Genomic DNA, 27184 nt, shown 5'->3' on the forward strand with positions numbered 1-27184 from the left:
AAACATTGTTTTGTCTGGAACTTTTCATTTTCTCTCTCTTTCTCTCTCGGTCCTTATAATACATACATACATACATACATACACACATACATACACACATGTGGCAAGTGTCTGAGACTGGATTTGAACTCCTATCCTCCTAACTCCAAGACCAGTGCTCTATTCACTGTGCCATCTAGCCACATGTAATGTGTATTATATGCTACATATATGTATAAGTATGTGTATATCTTTATATCGTTCTGTCTTTTTTTAAAAATATTTTTCAAGGCAATGGTGCTAAGTGGCTTGCCCAAGGCCACACGGCTAGGTAATTATTAAGTGTCTGAGGTCAGATTTGAACCCAGGTACTCCTGACTCCAAGGCCGGTGCTCTATTCACTGCGCCACCTAGCCACCCATATATCTTTGTGTCTAGGTAGATCTATATCCTAATTTATTTTAGAGGCTTCCCTCCCCTGACCCTCAAATATAAAAGATCTTTTTCATTCTTCTTTGTTCTCCTAATTTCTTTCCCTACTATATGTAAGCTTCTCATGAGAGAGATCATTCTGTCTTTGCAGCCCCTTCCTTGGAACAATCATTTTAAGAAAGGTAGCTAGGCCAGAAGTGTTTATTCTTTTATTCCTCTCTGGACTATGTGCTAGACTCTTTAGGTTTCTTTTCCCACCATTCTTCACTTTGGGTACCTGCTTTCTTTCACTCTCCTTTGCACCTTCCTCTTAAGTATTATCTCCCTCCATTAGAATGAAGATAGCTGTGTGGCCTTGGGCAAGCCAGTTAGCCCCATTGCCTTGAAAAATCTTAAAAAAAAAAAGAATGTAATGGAGGCAGAGATTTGTATTGACTCCCCACTACTTCACACCACATATCCAATCTGTTGTCAGGGCTTTGATGATTTTCCTTTACAATATATCTCAAATATACTCCTTTCTCTCCACCTATGCTGCCACTGCCCTATCACTGCAGACCTATATCATTTCATACCTAAAAGTTTGTCTCTTTCCCACTCCAGTCCATTCTCCATTCAGCCACCCCTGTGAAGTGTATCTTTGATATACCTGTTGCTTTAGCGTTTTAAACTAAATTTTTATTTTTTTGTTTATGTTAGGGATATGATTTTTTTCTTGAAGACTACTTTCAGAAATTTTAATGCATTGTTTCATCATTATCATTTTTCCCATTAATATTAATTGTTTATTTCTGTGATTTTTCCCCTTAACTCATTATTTGTAATTCTCCTTCTGGGTTGGTGTGTTTTCCAAACTTAATACTACTCTTATTGCATTATGGCCTATAAAAGATGCTGTTTGTACAATATTTCTGTGCCTTAGTATGGTCAATTTTTTTTAAAATTCCATGTGGTACTGAGAAACATGTAAACTTCTCAGCATTTCCATTTTGAAGATGCCATAAATCTTTTAGTTCTCATTTAACTAAGTTTATATTTTCTGTTCTCTAGTTTCCTATTTCCTTAACTTTCTGTCAAATTTATTTAAAATGGAGGAAAGAAAATTGAAATCTCTTGCCACTATTGCATTATTGTCTGAATCTTATTATAGTTTATTTAGTTTTTCCTTGTTAATTTAGATAATAAAGCGTTTGGAGTTTTAGTTTCAAAATTTCTTAGTGATTTTGGTTTGTTGATTATAGTTCCATTCAGTATAATGTAGTGTTCTGCATTATAGAACTCTTTGTATCTTCACTCTCTTTATATTAACTCAATTTTTATGCACTCAATCTTGTTCATATGCCTTTTCCCTAGTTTTGGAATTTTGTCTGCTATTTTCTTTTTCTTCTTTTATCTATTTAATTTCCTTCCTCCATTTTCTCCTCCAAGTCAAATTATCCCTTCCTCTACTCTCCTTCAATTTTTGTCATTAATTTTTTGAAAAAAATTAATTTTCTGTACCTTTTTCTAACATTCCCTTATTCTCTTCATTATTCATCTTGCTTTACTATATATTCCTGACTTTGATTCATGACTCTTATATTTACTTAGTCTTTGTATTCCTCATGAACTGAATGTTCCTAAGGTATTTATGTTGAGTTCCCTTTCCTATTTCATTTCTATAAGTATTACCTTGTCTGACCTCAGACACTTAATAATTACCTGTGTGTCCTTGGGCAAGTCATTTAATAACCTCATTGCCTTGCAAAAAAAAAAAGGTAAAAAACTTCCCCCCAAATTCCCTGAAATATTAGTTTCTGCCATCATAAAGTGCATATTGCTGAATGATGGAAGTTTTTCATGTCTCTGATTTTGCAGTTCATAATTATAATCTTTGCTTTCCCCATGAGCATTTTCCTTATTATTTTTATTTTTATTTTTTTGTCATACAGTCTTGACCCTGGGGCCAAACCCTCCCAACTCTTCTGCATGTCGGAAACTCTGATTTTCCTTCTCAGGCTGAATGAGTAGTTTCTCTAAGCAACAAATCCCTGCAGATTATGCCCACTGTCCACTCTCCTCTTCCTTTATCACTCTTCTCCCATGGGAGCATTCAACACCTATGAAACAAGAATTTCTGCTAGCACCCTCAGCCCCCCCCCCCACCTTGTTTCAATCCCTCGTCTCATCACCCATTCTCCTTTCTGAGAAACTGTAGGAGTTATTTTCTTTACATGTTAACTTTTTTACTTGATTTGGCTATATCACATATTCTGTTCTATCATCTTTCCCACCCCATTTTTACATGCTCTCTCTCTTTTTTTGGTTTACCCACATACCCCACCCCCTGGGAAAAAACCCCTAAAAAACAATGTTTCTTTCACCTGTAGGTATTTTCCATGCCTATTTATTCACTATCACTACTATTTGCTTTCTGCATTTGCTCTTATCTCCTTGTATACTTGTAGAAAGATTTCATAATGGCTTTTTGGTTGTTTTGGGGTTTTTTTTGTCCTTAATTGCTGAATTTATTTGCCTTTCTCGAGCAAAAGCTTATTTGAACAAAAGTTTGTTCATTTCTGGTTTTCCTTTTAGAGACTTTGAATGTCTCTTTTTACTGACTCATTCATCTTTTTTCCATTAATGACTTGGGTTTGTAGATTATATCACTTTGGGATGCATCTTTTTTTTTAAGGTTTTTTTTTTTTTTTTTTGCAAGGCAAATGGGGTTAAGTGGCTTGCCCAAGGCCACACAGCTAGGTAATGATTAAGTGTCTGAGACCCGATTTGAACCCAGGTATTCCTTACTCCAAGGCAGGTGCTTTATCTACTGTGCCACCTAGCCGCTCCCTGGGATGCATCTTTTAAAAGTGCCTTTGCCATTTGAAACATTATTTCATTGCAATCTGCAGTTTCTGGTGGATCCTGAATAGTCTTTTCTTTCCTTTATATTTGAAAGTGTTTGTCCTGTTTTTGTTTTTTTTTGTGGAATTTGTCATTTTTTTATTGGAATTTTGCCATTTAGAGTAGGTCTGAGAATTTGCAGTATAGAGTTGGGTTTTTTTTCCCAGCAATTAATGTTCATTTTTTTGATTGACATTTTACTTATGAGCTTTTTTATTTTATTCCTTATAATATGGTATTTTGCTTTTTTGACTTAAGGATTTTTCTGGGAGTTCTATAATCCTTCATTAGTCTGTATGCATCTTGCCCTTATATATGTTTTTCTAGTTTGAATGTCAAATTTTTAAAACAATGATTTTTTTTCTCTTCTTTCAGATCACCTTTTACTTTTGTGTATTTGTATTCCCTATTACTTATTCTCTATTTTGCTTCTTTGCTGCGAATTGCTACCACAAATTCATGTTTTTCTATTCTGCAAAATTTATTTATTTTGCTTTTTGCAAAAGTTTTTTTTTAAAACTTGCTTCAATAATTTTTATTTCTCTTTTAAATTATTCAGAAACAATACTGTATGGTTTTTGTGGTCTCTTGAGAATCTGTTTTCTTTACCTCATCAGGTTTTGATTAATTTTGCTTTGTACTCCAATATTTATTCATGGATGCCTGAGCTCTTTTGGCTTATTTATCTGGAGACCATATTCTTTTCCCTTATTAGAATCTTTTCTGTCGATTTTTGTGCAATGCTCAAAGCCTTCAATTGAAGTTCTTCATTTTAAGATCTTTGGTAATTTCATTCTTTTCCATATTTTTGTCTATTGCTTTCCTTTTGATTTCTGTTATCTTAATGGCAATTTCTTTTGAAGTCAGTCTTCTTTTGGAAGTCAGTCTTCTTATCCTCCTTCCAAGCTTGGCATTTATATTCCACACGGAGTACTTACAGTGACAACAAGCATCCTGTCCCAACTCTCTGTTTCTCAGGTTTCTAGCTGAGTTCTAATGAGTTATGGAGTGCTGCCACTCCCTGTCCCAGCCAGGACAAGTTTCTGCATTTTAGTTTTCCCAGACACTGTGAGGGAGGGGGTGAGATTTTAGAGTTGAGATCTTTTGCAAGTCTGTTGTCTGTTTGGACAACACTGCTCTTATGGTGGCCTCTGGGGTCATGTGTCCCTCAGTGAACATGTTAGAAATAAAGAATTAGATTTTTCTACAGGTTATTTTTTTGTGTGTTATTTATTTTTTTTACACTGTTTGAGTTCTTGGTGTCCTAGATGGTAGATAAACTAAAATTGCTTTATCTCTTGTGCGTAGTTCTGCCTTAGAGAGATTGAGAGATCATGAATATCTGAGATGTTTAGACATATTTGTGAAATGTGGAAAAGAAACACTGTATTTGGAAGAGATGAGACAATAAATCCTGTGGCATTTGCAGCTTGGTGGCTACATATTTTCACCTTTAGGTCCTCTGAATTAAATAATTAAGGATATTTATGTGATATATTGAATGATGTTTATGGGTGTTTTCTTTGTGTTTTTAATTGTGTAGTAATATAGATTTCTTGTTCTGGATCTTTTTTGGTCTTTAAACTTTTTAAAAACTTCTGGTTTGCTTAATAGTAGAATTATTGTTGAAAACAAAGGTTTGGAAACATCATTTATTTGTCAAAAGTATTACTTAAAGAAGTATCAAAAGATTATATTTATGTAGATTCCACTTAATCTACCAAGAAATTTAAAATTCTGTTTCCTTTTTTAAATGGATTTTTAGTGATATCTTTTGTTGCTGAGATTCCACCTTTATCTTTTATGATGTTTCTTCCAGAGAATCAGCCTTTAAAAAAGAATTATATTGCTTCCATTGTGTATGAGGGAATCCAGGTGTTTTTAATGCCTTGTTAGAATTAAAACTGTTTTATATAGCCATTGGATTTGAGTTTTTAAAATTTTTTTTTGCGTTTTTAAATACACACCAATTTAGCCCAAATATGTCATTGTTTTTCCTTCAAATTCAATGATTTTTTAAAAACTGGAATAATTTTTTTATATTGACTTAAAGAAATGCAGCTTGCTGTATTTGGATGACTTTTCCCCACCTATGAATATTATAAAATAACTGTTGTATCTGGAGATCTCAGATTTTAAAGGAAATACATTCAATTTTTTTCACATCCTGTAATTTTTCTTTTTTGAGTGTTACATTTTCTCATTTCCCCTGACGGACATACTTAGAGAACTATAAAAACAAATGCAAATGAAAAAATAATAGGGAATGAATGTACTATAATAGATCATTCCTTTAGTATAAGGGCTTAATATGTCTTTTATTCCTCTTTGGGAGAAGATGATTTTTAATTTTATGACCTTGTACCTCTTTCAGATGTAAGTCCACATTCTAAATTAAATTTCCCATGAAAGTGAGCTTATGTATTGAACATTAGAGTCACTAAGATTTCTTTGTTTTGGAACAAAACAGAAATTATCTGTTTTCATAACTGAGAAACTGTAATCAATACCATATATTTTCTACATTTGTTTATTCATACTTTGTATCTTAGCACACAAATGAGTCAAAAAGTATTGATTAGTGCTTACTATGTGCTAAGTGCTTGGAATACAAATAGAAAAAGCAAGCTTGTTACTGCTCTCAGTAAACTGACCCTTTACTTAGGCAAGACAACACATACAGTAATGTTCATCTGCTGTGCAGATGGAAAGTCTCAGAATTCCTAAGTGTTTACTAGTGAGGTAGATGGCAAGACCCAGACATTATATGTAGGTTAGATGACAGTGAAACACAGAATCAGGGCAGGTGGTAAGATATGGTGGTCTTCTCTCTTAGGAAGGCATGGAGTTAATAGTTGACTACCAATTTATTTAAGTACTGTGAGCTGTCAAATGGGCAGGTCGAAGTGGGAAGTTAAGGGGATAATAATAGGGCCCTGATGACTGTAGATATTCCCATTTCTTGACCATAGTTTCTGGGAATGTTTCCCAAATAATTTCTGATCCAGGGTAGAGTGAGGGGTGAGAATGGAAGGGGGAAAGGAAACGAGGGAAGGGCACCTTGGTTTTTTTATTAAGGCATCATGAAAAGGTGAAAAATTTTTATTTTCCTTCAGTAATCACCATGGGTCTCTCATGTATATCTTTTCTAAAATTCTGCTGAAGGCCTTGACATCTTTCTCAATTATCCTTTTGTTAATTTATCTAGCTCTGAAAATATCACACTGAAGTCCCTAATAATTACTGTTTTATGTCTACTTCCCTCCCCCTGTAATCTAATTAGTTTTTCCTTTACTTACCTAGCTACTGTACTCTTCTGTGCATTTGGGTTTATTATTGATAAACCAATATGCAGGCAGGTGGTGCAATGGATAGAAGGCTGTGCCAGCAGCGAGGAAGATCTGAGTTCAAATGTTGCCTCTGATATTTACTAGCTATGTGACCCTGGACAAATCACTTAACCTTTGTTTGCCTCAGGTTCTTCAGCTATAATATGGGAATGATAATGATAATGATGATGATAATGATGATGATGATGATGATGATGATGATGATATCTATCTCCAAGGGTTGTTGTGAGGGCCAAGTGAAATTATGATTGTAAAATGATACTGTTCCTGCCACACAGTGCTAAATAAAAGTAAGCTATTAGTATTGTTATTATTGTATTGTTTCACTATATATTATGCCTTAAAACATACTCTACCTGTTGTTTTTTTAATCTCTTTTAACTATATCTTTTTTTGCTACTGCCATGTCCAAAATCATCAGTGACATTGGTCTGGGTTTTTTGGATTCAGCTGAGGCATGCATGATGGATTCTACTCCAAGTTTTCATTTTAATTTTCTATGAATTTTTACATTCAAATTGTGTTTTCAAAAAATATTTATTTTTAACATTACAAATTTTCTCCCTTCTGTCCCTCCCCCACCAACTGAAAGGCAAACAATATAGTATCAGTTATTCATGAAATGTAATGAAAAAACATATTTGCATATTAGTCATGTTGGAAAAAAGGAAGAAAAATAAAGTGAAAAAATTATACTTCAGTCTGCACTCAGAGTCCATTAGTTCTTTTTTTATTTTCAAGATTTTATTTTTAGTTTTATAATTTTTCCCCTAATCTTACTTTCCTCCCCCCAGCCCCCACAGAAGGCAATTTGCCAGTCTTTACATTGTTTCCATGGTATACATTGATCCAAATTGAATGTGATGAAAAATAAAGTATAAGAGATAGCAAGATAACAAGATGTCAGTTTTTTTTTCTAAATTAAAGGTAATAGTCCTTGGTCCTTGTTCAAACTCCACAATTCTTTATCTATTGCAGATAGCCCCAAATTGTTCCTGATTGTTGCACTGATGGAATGAGTGAGTCCATCAAGGTTGATCATTACTCCCATGTTGCTGCTAGGGTGTACAATGTTTTTCTGGTTCTGCTCATCAGAGTCCATTAGTTCTTGTGAGTTGAAGTCTATGGAAGTAAGTTTTCAGTAAATTACTGATTTACTTCTTGTTCTTAGAAAGTCACTGAAGAAAATTACAGAAGCATAAAAAGCAATGTTAGTTTTTTTATCTTTTTTTTTTGCAAGGCAGTGGGTTTAAGTGACTTGCCCAAAGATACACAACTTTGTAAGTATTAAGTGTCTGAGGCTGCACCACCCAGCTGTCCCCAGAACATTAGTTTTTATGAGACTTAGTTCTTAAGGTTTTGAGGAGTCACACAGGAAGCAGGTGAGTAGTACTATTTTCTACCTGAGCCAGAAATTTTTTTTAAATCTGTTTTACATTGTGACTAAAAGTCTCTATGGTTTTAAATGGTTCTAAATGTTTCTCCAGACAGGATCTGTCACCTACAGATGGGAATTGGCACTTCCTTCTTTTCAGATGAGTTAGGTTCCGAATACTGTGTATGTAATATTTTCTCTTCATTTGTATCTATAATTGAAAGATACAATGAAGATAACAGAATCCTAGAATTTATGAACTCCTCTTTCCAAACCAATCTAGCTATACTGTTAGCTAATTCCACTGAGTTTTTAACATCCTCTTTACCAGTGGGATTCTTTCGGATCCAGTCTATAAATTAAATAGCCCATCTCTCCTTGAGCTGTGGAATTTTAATGTGAAGTTATAGATAGAAATGCAATTCAGAAGTATAGTTCATAGAACACTTAGCTAGATGCTACTAGCCACTCCAGCAGCCTATGTGGTTGGAAATCATTGATTATTTTGACTTCTTCACTGATGCTAACAAAGCCATTGTGAAACTTTGTTTCTTCTCTTTGTACGGTGCTATATTTATGTGAACCACTAGAGGATGCTAGGAAGCAGGCATCCTTAAATATGTTATGGCTGCTTATTAATTTGTAGAGAAGTTTATAGTCTGTTTAACCTTTTGGTGTGCTTTGTCTAAGTAAAGGTAACAATATAAGAAATTTTTATGAGAAAGTTGTATGCTAGTTTATTAATTTAGGAATATATTTTTAATATACATTGTTTAATATAAAATCATGTAATGTTTATTATTTTTTAATCTGATTCAGTAGGGGCATCCTAGAGTGTTGGGCTTGAGGTCTGAAGTAAAGGAATTAAAATAGCAAATGATAGTAGGAATTGAGTGAACCACACTGCATTTTGTGACTCAATTCTAGAGCTAGCTCAGTTATGTTCTAGTCCAATTAATGTCTTGTGAGAAAACTTCAGTTGTAGGAATTGTGAGTAAACCTTATTGCTGTTCTCTTTCCTGCTCCCAAATTGAAAAGTCCCTGATCTTTGGGTTAGAAATAAGATCACCTAATTTTGATTCCTGATTGTTTTCTTTTAACTAATTGGTCTTATTTGACTAATTGTTTTTAATGCATAAAAATCTCTCTCCTCTGTTTTAGCAGTATGATCTTGAGCAAGTCACTTAACCTCTTTCAACCTCAGCTTCCTCATCTATAAATTGGGGATATTAATAGTCCTTCTCTAATAGTGTTGTTATGAAAATCAAATTAAGTGACATTTGTAAAGTGCTTTGCAAACCTAGTACTCTAAATAATAATTGCTATTAATAATAGAAGTTTAAAAGTTTTCCTCAAAGAATTTATGTTGTATGGAGTTCTAAATTTAGAGGCAAACAATCTGGGTGCAAATTCTGGTTCTGTCCTTTTCCCCTAAATGAAGCATGGACATGTCATGCCTTCTCTCCAGTTGTGTTTCTTTAGCTATAACATAAAAGGGTTTGGACTAGATGAACTTTGAGGATCTTTTCAGCACCCAGAATATGATCCTGTGATGCATGCATCTGTTAATTTCATATTGATATAAGAATAACCTCAGAGACAACTTTGCCAAATGATCTTCTGATTGCTGAAAGCAATGAAGACATTAAATACAGAGAGGTTTACTTGCCAAAGGTGTTCATGTCTAGGAAGAGTTCAAATGGAAGAGGGAATCAAAGAGAAAAATAATCAAACAGAAAACTAAATGGATCAAGGATGCCCTTTATCTAGATGATAAGATACAATTAGATAAGTCAGAGTTTAGTGATTTAATGAATGAATGAATTAATTAAAAATCATTTATTAATTGCTTACTATGGACCCAGGACTGTTTGACACCTGGAAATCTGAATACAAGTAAGCAAGCTAGACCTTGTCCTCTAAGAACTTTAAATATTAGTGGGGAGAAACAGAACTGGAAAGAGAACTAGGGAGCAGGGGAAAGGAAAGGTATGTAAATGAAGGTGTGGTTTGGAAATGATTGGAAAATGAAATTTGGAGACCTGGTTTTGGGAAAGTTTAGGCAAAAGATTACCAGCCAGAAATTAATTAATTAATCAATAAATAATAATCAATAAATAATAATAAATCAATATATTTGTCTTAGATAGTAAAGTATGAACCAGGCCTAACTCAGATTGATCAAATGGTTTACATTTGATGTTGAAATGAAATAAGACACTTAAGGATCAGTCTGGCAATTAACAGAAAGTTTATTAATTAAGAGAATGGAAAGAGTATTCAGCAAGGATCAGCTTAGTTGGCCATAGATTTCTATGCCATACTGTCTTTCATTTTCTTCTTTCCCAATGGAAATTTGAACTCTACTCCTGACCCCACTCTGGGCTCTGATACATTGGCTTTTGCCCGATTTTGCCTGGACTCAGATGTTCACCTCACATCTGGGTCGTCTCTGTACTATGCCACCTCCTGGTTACCTCTTCTTTCATTCTACGTACCCTTCCTTTATATGTTGTTCCTCTCTTTTTAGAATATAGACTTCTTAGGGGTGGCTAGGTGGCACAGTGGGTAAAGCACCAGCCCTTGAGTCAGGAGTACCTGGGTTCAGATCTGGTCTCAGACACTTAATAATGACCTAGCTGTGTGGCCTTGGGCAAGCCACTTAACCCCATTTGCCTTGGAAAAAAACTAAAAAAAAGAATATATATATATATGGTAGAATATAGACTCCTTCAGGGCAGGAACTGTCTTGATTACTTGTATTTGTATGTCCTACTGCTTAATACAGGGTCTGGCATAGCAATTGCTTACTAAATGTAGGATCTCTCTGTCTTTCTCTGTCTACCACTTTCTCTCTTTTTTTCTTCTTCTTTTCCCCTTTGTCTTTTCAAATGCTTCCCCCATGTAATGTAATAATATCAATTTATGGTAATAATATCTATTTATGGCCTTCCAAATTCCATATTAAGTGTCCTACATAGTTAATTTAGAATAATTCTTACACAGTTCCTGCATTAACAATCTTTGTGCAAGGCCCAAGCTTCCCATAGGTGGTGTAATCAATATTGCTCCCCTAAACAAAATTAGGACATTACAACAGATGACATTTTATGATGTTTATCACATTGTTCTTAAATATCCAGGGCACTTCGCTCTTGTTGTCAAATAGTCTCAGACCAGTTTCGTGAGACCCCACTCCAGGATTGTGTTGAGTTACAGGGCTAGGAGGATATTGACCATGAAGTGCAGAGCTTCTTTGTTGGGGCCTCTGCAGAGCCCTTTCCCTTCTTCAATCAGAGTCATTTGGATCCAATTCTACCAATTAACACTAAATGTTGTAGACCAAGCCTGGTTCAGTTTTGGGATTGAAAAGAAATGAGACATTGGTAGACCAGTTAATTGTTAACAGAAACATGGAAAGGATGTTTGGCAGGGAAACAGCATTGATTCAGTTGGGCATAGATTGCCTGCTTTTTCATTTGCTCTGGTGCTGTCAGTAATCATCAATAAACATTTATTAATTGACTATTATGGATCAGGCAATGTGTGCTCAGTGATGGGGGTTACAAATAAGAAAAATGTAGCCCCTTCCCTCAAGGAACTTGTCATCTAATGGGGAATGATAATATACAACTGGAAACTGTAGAACTAGGGGGTGTGCCTAGAGAGCATGCCTGCGACCAGAGCAGCTGATGGAAAATAAAGAAAATGGAAGTTATGAACACTTATTAGGGGAAAGCTTTGGGAACAGTTTATTACTCTGCCTTTAAGCTCTCCACTTAGAGGGGTGAAGCATGGAGGGTGCTGAGAATGTGTTGATTATAAAACTGGATCAATCTCCAGATTTCAGGGGCAAAACCTGCTAATGGGAATGAAATGAAAGCAGCTGATGGGAAATTAAGATATGACACAATTAATATTTATTAAAGTGTCTACTGTTTGCCAACCATTGAGGATATAAATAAGGAAAAAGAAGGAAATCCCTATAATCTAGTGGGAGAAGACAACTCACAATATGAAGCCAGAAAGCTGGGGATGGGGAGGGGGGAGAATGTTCTGTGGATTTGAAACCAACAGAACTGCTGACAGAAAGTGGAGGGTGAACTGGAAAGGCCAGGTCCCAGCCCTCTCTAAAGGAAAAACTTTGGGAGATGCTGTTCCCAGAAATATTTATACCAAAAAGGTGTTTCTCCAATGTAAAGACCAACAGACTTCCTTCAGGGGAGAGTGCGGGGGAGGGAAGCAAGATTAGGGGAAAAATTGTAAAATTCAAAATAAATAAAATCTTTTATTTTAAAAAAAAGGTATTTCTCAGTATTTTTCCTCCATAACTTGTGTAAGCTCATATAGTTAGCTTCTATGTCTTTCCAAAGTATTAAAGGCAAAAATTAAACTAATAAATGAATATTTGATAATAGAGCAAGACTAGGAGAGATGGTTTTTATGAGGGCTCTCTCCACATCCCTCTTTACCTTTGACTTTTTTTTCCCTAACAAGTGACATGCATTTTAATTGTAACCCCTAGGAAGAAATAGTCCTACTTTTGCATCTAACTCAGAGAATTGATGCTAGTGTTGGGAATTCTACACTAAGCAGGAAGATAGCAGATGTCTCCACTAGGTATTCCAATATGGGAAATATTTGGGATTAAGTATTTTTTTTTTTTTTAGTTTTTGCAAGGCAATGGAGTTAAGTGGCTTGCCTAAGGCCACACAGCTAGGTAATTATTAAGTGTCTGAGGCCAGATTTGAACTCAGGTACTCTTGACTCCAAGGCCAGTACTCTATCCACTATGCCACCTAGCCGCCTAGCCACCCTGGGATTAAGTATTTCAAATAATGATACCGAGATGACAATCCCACTCTACCTATGCATATGACTGATTTTACCTTTACCCTAGATTTCCCTAATATGCCATTAGAGTGGCATATTATGTGTTGGTTTGAATGAATCTGTTGAAAGATCCTTGTGATATTAGACCTTTCTCATTGTTTATGATACTGGACCCTGTGCTAGAGAGATTTCTTTGTTTTTTTATTCAGTCCTTCCCTTTGTCAAAAACCTCTTTTTTTTTTTTTTAACTTAGAACCCTGGGTTAATTTTGCAGGGATCAACTTAATCAAGACTTTTATAGACTTATAAGCCTAGTTTACTGGTTAGTCTTTTGTAGATGCTTATCTTTTGTAGAAGTCTTAGAAAGCTTCTCTCTTTTTTTTAGCTCAGTTTCGTAACTCATAAAATAAACTCACAGAATAAATTTCACTTTAAAAGTGTTTGGCTCAGTAGAAGTATGATGCTTATAAATTCAACAATCCTTAATGCTATGTAATTATAATGATAAAATTTGTACCTGGAAAAGATGAGAAAATATATCCATTGGAAAGATGGGGAGCTATGAGTATGGACTCAGTTCACATGTTGGTAAATGTTTAATTGCTTTTATCTTTTTTTTTTTGGTTATGTGGAATGACTTCTTGGGTGGGAGAATACTATGTTATGAAAGAAAGAGTAATTTTTAAAGGAAAGATAATTTATACATATTGAGCTTGAAGTTGCTTATGGAACATGCAGTTGTTGCTCGACCTTCAGGAGTTGGGTAAAAATCTCACTCTGGAGCTCAGGGAAGAGGTCAAAATGGTCAGGGTTGCAGACAGATGTGGGAGTTATCTGAGTAGAAATAATCATTGAAGTTACAAGAGTGGCAAAATCCCAGAAGGGGAGGATGTAGAAGAGAAGAAATGGGAGGAAAAAGATGTACTGGTGAAAGCAGGCAAATCAAAGACTGAAGAGGAAAAAAGGAAAAGCATAATAGTTGAAGTTAGGAGGAAGGTGCATCCATTAAAAAGAATAGCACCACAACACTGTGAGGAAAGAATGGGAAGTAAATTTTGTCTACAAACTAAACTCTGAATCTCTTCTATTTCATTCTTTCTCTTCATTTCAAAATCTCATTCCAGCTCTGGAGTTTATATGTTAGAACTATCCTTTGCTCCTCTAGCCTCTACCTCTTGTTGAATGTTTTCTCCTAGTACCCCCATTTCATGATGGCACCTGGAACAGCTATATTTCATTCCTCTGTAGGCTTTATTCTGGACTTTCTTTACCATGTCCTCATCATGAGGGATATCTTCTAACCCCTCTCTCCCCACACATGCTTTTTTACTTTCCTTTTTGTGTTGTCTCCCCTGAGAATATAAATTCTTTGAGAGCATTTTATTTGCAGAGCTATATGTTTATGTATTGCAAGAATGCCTGGCACATGATTGGTTGGTTAGTTTTTGTTGTCAAAGTACAAAGTATTCAAAGAACAATGTAAGTGCTTAATGAATGCTTGTTGACTGACTAGTAGAGTCATATATGTGTGTGTGTGTGTGTGTGTGTGTGTGTGTGTGTGTGAGAGAGAGAGAGAGAGAGAGAGAGAGAGAGAGAGAGAGAGAGAGAGAGAGAGATCATTTTTCCAGATTGGAAGATCTGGAAGATCTAAGTATGTTTAGTAAAAAAGAGCCAGTAGAGAAAGATGATCCAGTAGGAAAAATAAGGATGATTGTTGTAGAGTCTTGAAAAGGAAAGGATTAGGAACACAGAGGAATAGGCTTTTTTTTTTCTATAGAGCCCTATCTTTCTTTGAATTGAAAGGAAAAGAAAAAGAACAGATGGGTGACTGACTACACAGAGAAGTTGTGAAATGAAGAGGAAATTGAAGGGACTTAAATTGAATGACTTCAATCTCATTAGGAAAGGGGAGGTCAAGTTCACATGCTAAAAACTGTAGGATGGATGAGTAGAGTGAGATTAAGAGCTGGAAGATAGTATTTAATACAAGCCTTGTGGGTGATTTGATCAGGAATGGAAAGATGAACAAAAGGATTTTTGAACCTCTCTGAGATTAAATAGTTTGAATTTATAGTGGAAGATAGATAACATGTAGCCACTAGAGCTGAGTGGGCAAAATAGAAATCCTTGTAAGGTTAAAAAAAATGCCATATGGGACACTTTAACATAATTCATTGACTTCTCTGGTATAGATCGAAACCCATTCTCAATATCTTTCATTTTATTTCTCTACCTGATTCTAGACACCAACTCTCTTCTTAATGTTTTCACCTAGAGATCTCAGAATCATCTCAAATATAAGTCCCAAATGGAACTCATTAATCAATAAACATTTAGTAACTATTATACCAGGTGCTATATTGGAGATACAGTAAAAGCAAAAGACATTTCCTGCCCTCAGGGAGCTGGCAAGTGTAAGGAAAGTAGCCTTGTAGAGAATCGAGAAGTCAAGGGTATGGAGGTTACCATACAGATGAAGAGAAAGGTTTTTATAAAGGAAACCAGGAGAGTTGAAAAACTAATAGATTATGAATGGATATGGGGATTTCAGGATTCAAGAACATATAGATGGTATGGATAATTGAGTTCCCCTCATGAGAGGAGAGAAGGTTAAAGAATTGAGCAGTTAAGATATTTGAGGGAGAATCAGTATGTATGCTGAAGTTCATTCATATAGAGGGTGGGAGGTAGGGAAGAGAGAAACCTTAGTAGCAGACTCATTAAGGTAGGATTGTAGGTACCAGGTACCAGGATTTTGATTGACTTGTAGACAGTAATAATATGAACCTTAAAGGAAGAGAGTGGGAGAACATAGAAATGGTAATGGGGAGCAAAGAGTATTAAAGCTTCCCCTTCTTGACCAGTGAGTTGAAGAGATTGAGTGAAGGAACAGCCAGTAGAGCTAGTAAATGGAAGGAGTAGATGAGGAAAAGATTATAGAACAGTCATTTCAAAGGACTTTGGATGCAACTTTAGGTTGGAAGAATGGAAGGTGATAGGAATTAGGAATTAGATGATAGGAGGTGTGGAATGCAGTTTCACTAATGATCTACAGGAGTTTAGAGGCAGTCGAATGTGACCTGTATAACCAGGTATAAGAATTTTCATCATTGAATGAGCATGCAGTGGGAAATGAAAGATCGAACTCCTATATGACAATCACCCTGGTTCAGGCCCAACATCACTTTTCACTTGCACTATTTTAAAAGCTTTCTGTTATTTTTCTTTCATTTATTTTTATTCTGGACTTAACAAAAACCAAATTAAATGAAAATTTTATTTATAATAAAAATTTATATTGCAGAACAGAAAATTGTTAGTCTTCAGCTAGAACTTGATTTTCTTTCTAAGTGTGTAATGAGTTTCAAATTCTAATGCTTTTTGTGTTTTCTGTTCTCTTTTCATTTTTGGGGAGGAGGTTCCTATTTTTAGCCCCCACATTCCCTTTCATCCCTCTTCCCACTCCCAAAAAACCCAAAACAACCTTTGCAATAAATATGTAAAATCATGCAAAATACATTCCCATATTGACTATATCCTAAAACGTATGTCTTACTTTGCAACTTGAATCCTTGTGATAGGAGGTCCTGCTGATCTCCTTCAGAGAGCCTTCTGACGTATACTTCATTAACAATAATCTTGAAATGTGGTTGGTCATTAAATTGATCAAACTATTTTAAAATAGTTTTTCTTCACATTGTTACTATATCTTTTGTTCTATTCATTTTACTTTGTATTAGTTCATATAAATCTCTCCATGTTTCTCTGAAATCATCTTTTTTCTTAAATTTCTTATGGTTCAATAACATTCCATTTATATTCATCTTCTTTACATTCCCCAGTTGATGAATGCCTTCTTAGTTTCTGTTTATTTTGCAAGGAACAGAGCTTTAGGAACATTGCAGAATATTTAGAAACATTGATAATGAAATGGACATTAATAGGATCACCTGGATTGTTTTGAAATTGTTTAAAAGGAGTAATATATCTGATTTTATTCATTTCTCTTATGTTTTAAGTGCTGTGAATGAAAGTAATCCTGAGGGTTAGCTGCAAGAATGTCGCCCCCCCCCCCCAGTTTTGTGAGCTACTTATAAATTTTTAATGGTAATGTTGACTGTGCTAAATGATAGCCTTTTGGGACAGTCTTACTCCTTAGACGTTGGATATACATGATCAGTTGTTTGGAACAAAAGTGAGAACATTTAAATAGTTTAACTCCCAGTCATAATACTGTGATTTTTGTTACAAAGTGTAGAAATTTCTCTTGAAACTTTGTTATTGTTGTTGTTTTTCTAAGCAAACAAACAAAAAAGATAGTTGGAGTCAGATTGGAGAGGAATTTAAATTGCAGGCTTATTAGAACATTTTGCTTTTTTGTCCCAGAAGCAACAGGAAGTTGCCAAAGGCTTTGTGTTGAGGAGTAACATAGTAAAACTGGTGTATTTTGGCAACAGTGTGGAAGATAGAGATGAGTTTCTAGAAGCCAGTAGATGTTCTTGCAGCCACCTCTGACAATTACTTTTCATTCCTAGTACTTAAACCTAAACCATGATTAGGGAAATGAATAAAAACAGATGACTACTGCTTTAAAATAATTTCACAAAAATCCATATGATACTACTTTCCTTTGCTTATAAATTACATCAGTGAATCAGAACTAGAAATGTATTTACTACTGTTCATTTTATTGCTAAAGGCCTGAAGATGTTCTGAGTTTTTATGTGGCATTCTAAATTTCTGTCCATTGAGTAGAAGCAAGAAAATGAAGACCTCCTGGAAGAACAGAGATATTATCTCCTTGACGTTTAGATTAAATGGGAGATAGCCTAGTCTATAGATATCAAACTCGTGGCCTGCATGTGACCCACAACAATTCTGAATACAACCAAAATCAGAATAATTTGACACAATAATTAAAATTACCATAGATATTTTAGATAATGTTACATTTAAAAATTAAATTAGTATGTAACCTAGAAAGATGTACTCATGTTCAGTTTTGTGACCTCGTATGAGTTTGACACCATTTTGTTGTTATTGAAATGTTTCAAATGTTTCTGACACTTTGGGTGTTTTGGTTCTCTCATCTGTTAAGCTAGGAGTTGGAACTCAATGGCCACTAAGGTCCCCCTTCATCTCTACATTGGATTGTCCTATGATTGTAATGTATAATAACAGCAAGTGCAGTTTTAAAAATATTATCTTCAGGGTATAAACTTTGTCCTGCTTCAGTATTACCTCATTCTCCGTGGAAGTGACCTTTTTACTATTTTTCTGTCTTTTAATCTCTCCTAACACTTTGTACCTTATTCATATTTTCATTTGCCTCCCTTTGTTCAATAATCCTCTGATTGTCAATGTTGACTAAGTGATATAATAGGAAGACGTGTGTCACTGTCATGGAGAACATCCAGTTGTTCTGTTGTGTCCAACTCGCATCTGATTCTTCATGACTCATTTGGTATAAAGATACTGGAATGGTTCACCATTTCTTCTCCAGCTCATTTTACAGATGAGGAAACTGAGGCAAACAGGGTTAAATGACTTGTCAGGGTAACCTAGGTAGTAAGTGTCTGAGTCCAGATTTGAACTCAGAGAATTTTCCTGATTCCAGACCCAGCACTCTATCTACTATGCCATCTAGCTGCTCCAGAACATCTAGTACTCACTTTAGGTTGATAGTAAAGTTCTCTACTTGGTACTATTTTGAGATGACATATTATGGCATCACACTCCAGAGGCCCTAGAGCCCCTTCAGTGAGAGCCATGAGATTGGTCTAATAACCCACATAGGAAATGTCACATAGCTGAAGAATATCTATTACTTAGATTATGAACTGCATTTTGATAGGCAACCACTGAGTTGGTCATCTGCATTCTTATATCTTAGATGAAGCGTACTGAGGGTTAGTGAGATTCACTCAGAATTGAACTGTTGGAAGAGAAAGCTGTACAGTTTGAGAATTTGTGCTTTTTGATTCAAAATCTCATGTTTTTAATACTAGTATTTGCCTGGTACTGTTTTTTTATATGGTTTCAGTTCAGTTTCTAAATCAAATGGGGGAAGTTAGGTGGCACAGAGTCAGAAGGACTTGAGTTCAAATATGACCTCAGACCCTCACAACTTATTAACTCTGTGACTCTGGGCAAGTCACTGAACTCTTGTTTGGCTCACCCAAAACAGTACCCCCCCCCCCCCCCACATCAAACAAAAAACAAAACAAGAATCAAATGGCATGTGGTCCAAAAGAAAATAAAGCAATTTGTGTTGGATGTCAGTAGACTGTAGCATTTTGCCAGTGATAATTAGAAGTGGCATAAAAGATATTTCAAGGAAGTATATGATGAACTAAGGAGATAAATCCATAACAGGTATTACTAAAGCTTGAATTCTACAGTGATACCAACTGAATGTTAAAAAAACCTAAAGAAAAGTCTTCAGTGTCTTGAGGAGTTCCTCTGTGGAAGTTATATGGATACAAGTTCCATAAAGTTGAAAAGTATTAGATTACAAATGGAACTGGTAGAGGTAATGTCCACTATAGATCTACTGATGTCCTGAATAATAATAGTCATTTAAAAATGTATTTAGTTCTCACTTAATTTTAAAGCTTTTGGGGTGGCTAGGTGGTGTAGTGGATAAAGCACTGGCCCCGGAGTCAGGTGTACCTGGGTTCAAATATGGCTTCAGACACTTAATAATTACCTAGCTGTGTGGCCTTGGGCAAACCACTTAACCCCGTTTGCCTTGCAAAAACCTAAAAAAAAAACTTTTTAGGAACTATTTTTGTTATTTTTGATAATATTTGTTTTCTCCATTAGTATTTTAGACTTTTCTCATATAATAAGTGCTTAATAAATTTGTTGAATTGAAATGATTTAGACCTTTGCATTTCTTCCTTTTAATACAGGAAGTCCGAGTTTCCTTTATGCAGTGGCTTTCACGAAATGTGGATCCTGAAGGAGTAATGAAATTCAGCAAGTTGACCCTTCAATTTGTTTCATCCTATAAACCAGAATTGGAAGTAACTCCATCTCATATGCCAGTTGTCACTGCAACAGAGGGATTTGCCCCAGAACATTTTAACCTGGAGATCTATCAAAAAAATTTGCAGACAAAGCAGCTAGGAAAAATAATTCTGTTTGCTGAAGTGACTTCATCCACAATGGATCTTCTGGATGGGTAAGATTTTGAATAAAAGTTCATCAGAAAAAAATCTGAATAAAGTTTTATATTGTATGATGTTGATTAGTGCTTCTAGCTAAGTTTTTAAAATGATTTGTAGAACAAGGAATGAGACCCCCATTTTAGAAGAATGTGGTAGTGATTGGAAAATTAAGTTTCATCTTAAGACTTCAAGCTTTATATTTTTAAGAATCAGTTGTTATGGATCTAGTGACTGTCTCTTTTAAATTAGGCTTCTTAGAATAGTCTCTGGAAAAAATGAATTACTGTCAGAAAAATCTAGGAAGTAGAACTTGTTCTCTAGGCGATTTTTTTCTCCTTTTGTGCTGTGTTGCTTTGAGATATTTGATGTAGAATAATACACTTATGTGAAATTTAAGAAATGTTTACTCAAAATAAGAGCAAAATTTCAATTTTGCTTAGAATTTTGCATTTTTAAGCCTATTTTTTAGTATTTCCTTTTTTTAAATCTTTATTTTTTTAAACTTACTCTGGAATAATTTTTGGATATCTGAGAACTTGTTTTTATTGCCAGGTTACTATTTTCTACCCCTATTTCATGGATTTTGGTTAGAAGTTAAAAATAAAAATGTAAAACAGATGAAAATTTTACCCAAATTGATCAGCAAAAGTTAGTGCTTCAGTATTGTGTGTGTGTCTGGTTGAAAACTGTTCAGTTTCTATTTTGGAATGAAATTAGGCAGGTCATTCAATAGTTAACAAAAGGTCTCCTTAGTCTTAGTATATAGAAAGACAATTTAGTAAGGATACACTTAGATTGGGAAAGGTATGTCCTTCTCCATGAAATTGAGACAGGTCAGCAGATCAGGGTTTTGTGATTAGCACAACTTTAATACAACTTTTGCCAAGTCTAAAAGGATCCCATCCTCTCTCTTCTTCCATGGATGGTCTTCTTTTGCCCCCTGGTGACCAAAAAGCCAAGTCATCCTAGCCAGAGGTTATCAGGAAGTTGTTGTTAAGAGAGACAAATACTTGGGAAATGTGTCACTTTTTAGGGAAAATAAATCTAAAACATATAGCAGGAGTAACCAGACATGGAGAATGAAAAGGAAAACTGGTACACATTGGTCCTATCACAATGAGACAAATTTTAGTAGGCTTCAATTATAGTTGAATGAAGGTGTAGCTCATAAACAGACCCTATCACCTTGTTAAAATGACATCCACTCTTGGAACATATTAGAGAACTGTTTCTGATTGTGATTACATAAGAGCAAAGTACATTTCTGAATATTCTAAAAGTGGTTCAGATTGGCCTACTATGTGGCACCCAATTTTTCCATTGGCTACATTGCCAGAAGGTAATGTCAGTGTCTTCAAAAGGGTCTGAGGTGGTATACCTCTACTTTATCCTTTTATTCTTTTTTTTTTATTAAAGATTTTATTTGAGTTTTACAATTTTCACCCATCTTACTTCCCTCCCCCCACCCCCCACAGACAGCAATCTGTCAGTCTTTACTTTGTTTCCATGTTGTACATTGATCCAAATTGAGTGTGATGAGAGAGAAATCATACCATTAAAGAAGAAACAAAAAGTATACCAGATAACAAGATCAGACAATAAGTTATCTGCTTTTTTCCCCCCCTAAATTAAAGGGAATAGTCCTTAAACTTTGTTCAAACTCCACGGCTATTTATCTGGATACAGATGGTATTCTCCATTGCAGACAGCCCCAAATTGTCCCTGATTGTTGCACTGATGGAACAAACAAGTCTATCAAGGTTGAATATCACTCCCATGTTAAGGTGTACAATGTTCTTCTGATTCTGCTCATCTCACTTAGCGTCAGTTCATGCAAATCCCTCTAGGCTTCCCTGAATTCCCTTCCCTCCTGGTTTCTAATAGAACAATAGTGTTCCATGACATACATATATATATATATATATGTGTGTGTGTATATATATATATATATATGTATATATGTATATACCACATATATATATAGGTATATATATATGTATATATATATATATATATATATATATATACATATGTATATATATATATATACCACAGTTTGCTAAGCCAATCCCCAATTGAAGGACATTTACTTGATTTCCAATTCTTTGTCACCACAAACAGGGCTGCTATGAATATTTTTGTTCAAGTGATGTTTTTACCCTTTTTCATTATCTCTTCAGGGTATAGACCCAGTAGTGGTATTGCTGAATCAAAGGATATGCTCATTTTGTTCCAAATTTCTCTCCAGAAGGGTTGGATGAGTTCACAGCTCCACCAGCAGTGTAATAGTGTCCTAGATTTCCCACAATCCTTCCAACAATCATCATTGTACTTTCTGGTCATATTGGACAGTCTGAGAGGTGTGAGGTTATCCTTTTATTCTTTTTCTTAAGTTTCTATAATCTGACTTTCTACCTTATTATTCAACTGAAATTGCTTTTTCCAAAGTTACCAATGATTTTTTAATTGCCAAATCTAATGCCCCCCCCCCCATGAACTTTTCTCAATTCTCATTCTTTTTGACCTGTCCACAGGTCAAATCTTCTCCTTGATACTCTTTTTTTTTCTTTAGATTTTCACAGCACTATTCTTTCTTGGTTTTCCTCCTATCTCTCTGATCACTCCATCTTACTCTTTGTTGAATCTTCATCCATCTTCATCTAAACATAGGTAACCACCAAGGCTTTCTTAGACCATTTTCTCTTTTTGCTTTATACAGTGTCATTTGATCATCTCTTCAACTCCCAAGGATTTAATTTTCATTTTAGTGCAGACAATTTGCAAATCTATTTTTTCTATCCCTAATCTCTCACCTGACTTTTAGACTTATATCCTCAACTGCCTATTGGACATTTCATACTGTGAGTCTTGTAGTCATTTGTAAATTCAATATGTGCAAAACTGAACTTGTTATCTCTCTCCCCTACCCTCCAAATGCTCCCATCTTCCTGACTTCCCTATTACTACTGAGGGTCACCCCATCATTCACTACTGTTCTCCCAGTCATTCAGGCTTCCAACCTAGATATCATCCTTAACCCCCTCACTCTCTTTCACCCCCCCAATATAATCAATTGTCACTTCTGCCTTTGAACATCTCTTCTACATTCCCCCTTCTCTCCTCTGATCCTAATACCACCCTGATGCAGGCCCTCATCACATCTTGTCTGGTTTGTAGGAATAGGCTGCTGGTTGGTCTCCCTTCCTCAAGTTTCTCCCCACTCCAGTCCTTCCTCACTTAGCTGTCAAATTGATCTTAAAAGCACAAGTCTGCCTATGTTAGCCTCCTATTAAGGGAACTCCATTGGCTTCCTATATTCCCCAGGAACAAACAAAAAGTCCTGTGTTTAGATGTTAAAGCCCTTCACAATTTGGCTCCTTCCTACCTTTCCATTCTTTTTATATCTTATTCCCTCTATTTTGGATGATCCAGTGGCACTGGCCTCCTTGGTAATTCTCAAACTTACCCCATTTCCCAATTCTGAGCATTTTCACTGGCTAGCTACCCATTCTGAATTTCTACTTTTATCTCCTTGGTTTTCTTCTAGTCTCAGCTAAAGTTTCATCTTCTTCAAGAAGCCTTTAACAGTTTTCCTTAATCTTGGTGCCATCTCCCTGAGATGATCTCCAATCTATCCTGTATGTATCTTATTTGTACATAATTGTTTATATTGTACATAATTGTTCCTTATTAGATTGTGAGCTCTTTGAGAAGTGAGACTGTCTTTTCCCCCTTCCCCCCCCAGTACTTATTATAGTAGATGCTTAATAAATTCTTATTGACTGATTGATGTGATATGCTTAAATGGAACTAGGAATCTTAGTCTCTGACTTCTTAAAAATGGGGGAATACTAATATGGAAGCTTGAACCACTGTAGCAGAAAAAAAGAGACTGAAAAACCTTTCAGGCATTTTGAGGGGTCTAGTCGAGATATAGTAGGACTGACTCTGAGTTGGGCAAGAACATAAATAATAAAATATAAAATTATATATATAGGTAGTGTTGAATAAGGAACATTTGTCCTTATATTAATGCAAAAGTCTGAAGAGGGTATGTCTCAAAATACAATTTGATCAAGTGTTTTCAGGTAGAAATTTACTTTTATGGGACTACTCAAGTTTGAATGTGTATATAATGAAGTCTGTACATACTCTATATTTTGCTGAAGAGACTTTTAAAGGAGCAATACATTTTAGAATTAATCATATGTTTAATATAAGATGATGTTATAACTGATATTTTCTTGGCTACCATACTCCATTTGTTGAAATGGAATTTAATATCATTTCAGTTAATGCCAGTGTGTTCATAACTTTGTTATTTTTTGTTTTGGAACAATCTTGGGAAAGAATTAAGGTTAGTTAAAAATTTTGCTTAACTGAGTTCATTTATACTTCTCAGACTATCAGTCTGCTTTTTTTTAAAATTACTTTCCAAATTCTCCAGTTTATGACTTAATGCAGGTGAATGAAAGGTGATAATTTATATGTGTAAATCACTATCACTGACCTTGAGAAACAAGTGAAACACCTTTCTTTCCCCTACACCATTGCAAAAAGCCTTCCTATGAATAGAAACAATAAATGACTTTTTATTTTATGTGATAATAGTAGGAATTATAGAAAATACTGCACCTGTGATTTAGTTAGTATAGGGAACACCTTGGTGTTCCCTTTGTTTCTCCACCTCTTGATGAATTGACAAGTAGGTTTACACAGTCAATATGTATCATAGATTGGATTTGAACCCTTCCTATTTACTATTTAATGATACTTTAGCTTATCTATTTCCAATCCTCAGTACAATATCTAACAAATAGTAAGTGCTTAATAATTGTTGACTTGATTACCCCAACTCCAGGAAACTAGGAAGAGTATATGTAAAACTTTAGAAATAGTGTACTTAGTTTATATATTTAGCTTTCTTTTTTATCAGAAGACATTCTTTTATGTGCAGAAATAAACATGACGGATGTAACTTGAGTCTTACATAGGATATCCTTGTAAGTTAGTTAAACTCACATACATTTTTTTGGAGAGTATTCCATACCAGTTTTCACGGACTAAATAAGATTAGATCCAAGAGGATAAAGTGGATTAAAGCCTAGCCTTGATGTCAGGAAGTCCGAGATTCAAGTCTTTTCTTTGAAATATACAAGCCTTGTGATGATGGTCAAACAAGTTACTTAACTTTTCTGTGTTCCTGATAAGTCTCAAAAACTATATTACTGGTATGTTGTGAAGAGAGTTCCCATATCATGAAGTGTTGAAATTGCAAGTCTATTTCCCCCCAAAAATTATTCTAGTTGGTTTTTGTTTTTCTTTCTCTCCCACTCCCCAGTTGAGTCTTCAAGTCTTATCAATTCCAACTCTGATATTTCTTTTCTTCTCACTATTCTTATAGCCATCACTTTTAGGTCCAATTTTAGGGCCCTATCTCTTGCCTGCACTGTTACAATAATCTCCTTATCAGAGCCCCCATTCAGTTCCTCCTGTGTAGCACTGTCAAATAAGACTACTTAGGGCATAGTTATAATCATACATTCTACTAATCATAAATATTAGCAACACATATTGGAGGGACTTTTCTTCCTCCCTCATTTAGATAAAAACATTTGGCTATCTTGTAATCCAGCTGAATTTCTATGAAATGTTAACAAAAGAAACATCTCATCTGATCCCATTGTATGAAAGTCAACCCATCTTAGAGCTATAAAATTTGTCACAGATACTGATGACTCAGTGTGGTTGGAAAGATCTTGGTTGTAATTAAACATTGGTAAGATGGAATGTTGGAAGAAACATAGGAGATGCTCATTCCTAAAATAAAAATGATGTCATGGAGTTTTTCTTTGCAGGAATGAGAGAGAGAGAGAGAGAGAGAGAGAGAGAGAGAGAGAGAGAGAATCATTATTATTTAACTATTGACAGATTTCTATTTCAGTTTCAGAATTTAGGGTTAATGAGAGTTTAATTCAATATTGAACCTTCAGTATTGAATTCTCTCCTGTTTCTTTTTTCCCTTGTGCTACTTTCCTCAACCTTCCTTTCCTCTCTTCCTCCTCCTCCTCCTAATCTCCATTCCAGTCTCTGCCCCCCTTCCTCTTATTCTCCAATCCTGAAGTTCCCTCTCCCCTTGCTTCTGATGGGGGAGGGGAAGATTCAAGTCCTGAGAGGACAGAAATTGGGCTGGAACTAATTTAATGGCTGAGTGACCTCACAGTAGAGAAATCACTAGATCCTAATAGGGGTCTTTGTCTACATTTCCACCCTAGCTGGTAACATGCCAGTCAAGAGTCAAGCTAGAGAAACAGGTGGGAACTATTAGACCTGTCATAAAGTTTGAAAAATTGATTCAGGAGTTGAAGTGAATAGATTGAACTTGACAGTGTTGTCCTAAAGATTCTAAGGCAAAATTCTGTAGTTTAATTTTAAATCCCTTGATTATTCATTAGCTTTCCAGATGGTTTTTGTTGATATTTTGCATATTAATGCCTATATTGTGTCATCATGTACTCTTTATGTGGACTAAGGTAATGAGAAAACTATAAATATACCTGTATCTTAAATTAAACAGATGTTAGTGAAATTATAATATGAAAGACAACTAAAAAGTTTACATAACCTATTTCAAAACAAAAAACATTTTCAAAGCATAAAATTTAAACTGAACACTTTAATTAAAAGTGAAAAATCCTTTGAAGACTTTTAGTTATACAATACTGATTTTTATAAGTTTATTTACAAAGTTATAGCTTAAAGAATAATTCCAGTCTTTTAAGATGATTAAATAGGCATTCATAGTATTATTCCAACAGGTTACCCACATTTTAATAAGGTACTTTTCCCTCTATGAATTATCTGAGCAAGTTAATCTTTCATGTGCCAGGCTCCTATGGATACTTGATTTAGTAAGGCGCTTTTTCTCAGTTGGCATATTAGTGGACATATAAGCAATTCCATATTATAAGAGACTATAGAATAGTAAATTTTAAATATCTCTTTTCACTAGAATTATTACTAAATTTATAAATAAAGTGAACTAGTACTTTGTACTTAATAGATTGAATTATTTGAAGTCACATTATTTCAACAGTATAATTTGGAAATTTAATAATATTTGGAGTACTTATTTCTTTTTAGTGTCTTATAAGATCACT

The 27184-nt window shown here is 34.9% G+C and overlaps 1 protein-coding gene across 2 annotated transcripts in view; it reads left to right on the plus strand.

Moving 5' to 3' along the window:
• Positions 1-27184, plus strand: part of HLCS (holocarboxylase synthetase) — a 216546-nt gene that overhangs the window by 48815 nt on the left and 140547 nt on the right. For both annotated transcript variants that reach the window (XM_074213936.1, XM_074213937.1), the window contains one exon: positions 19767-20038. In XM_074213936.1, the coding sequence (XP_074070037.1) occupies positions 19767-20038 (272 nt within the window). The remainder of the gene's footprint in view (positions 1-19766; positions 20039-27184) is intronic.

This window comes from Macrotis lagotis, chromosome 1, assembly GCF_037893015.1.
Source record: "Macrotis lagotis isolate mMagLag1 chromosome 1, bilby.v1.9.chrom.fasta, whole genome shotgun sequence".
In the NCBI taxonomy this organism is placed as follows: Eukaryota; Metazoa; Chordata; class Mammalia; order Peramelemorphia; family Peramelidae; genus Macrotis; species Macrotis lagotis.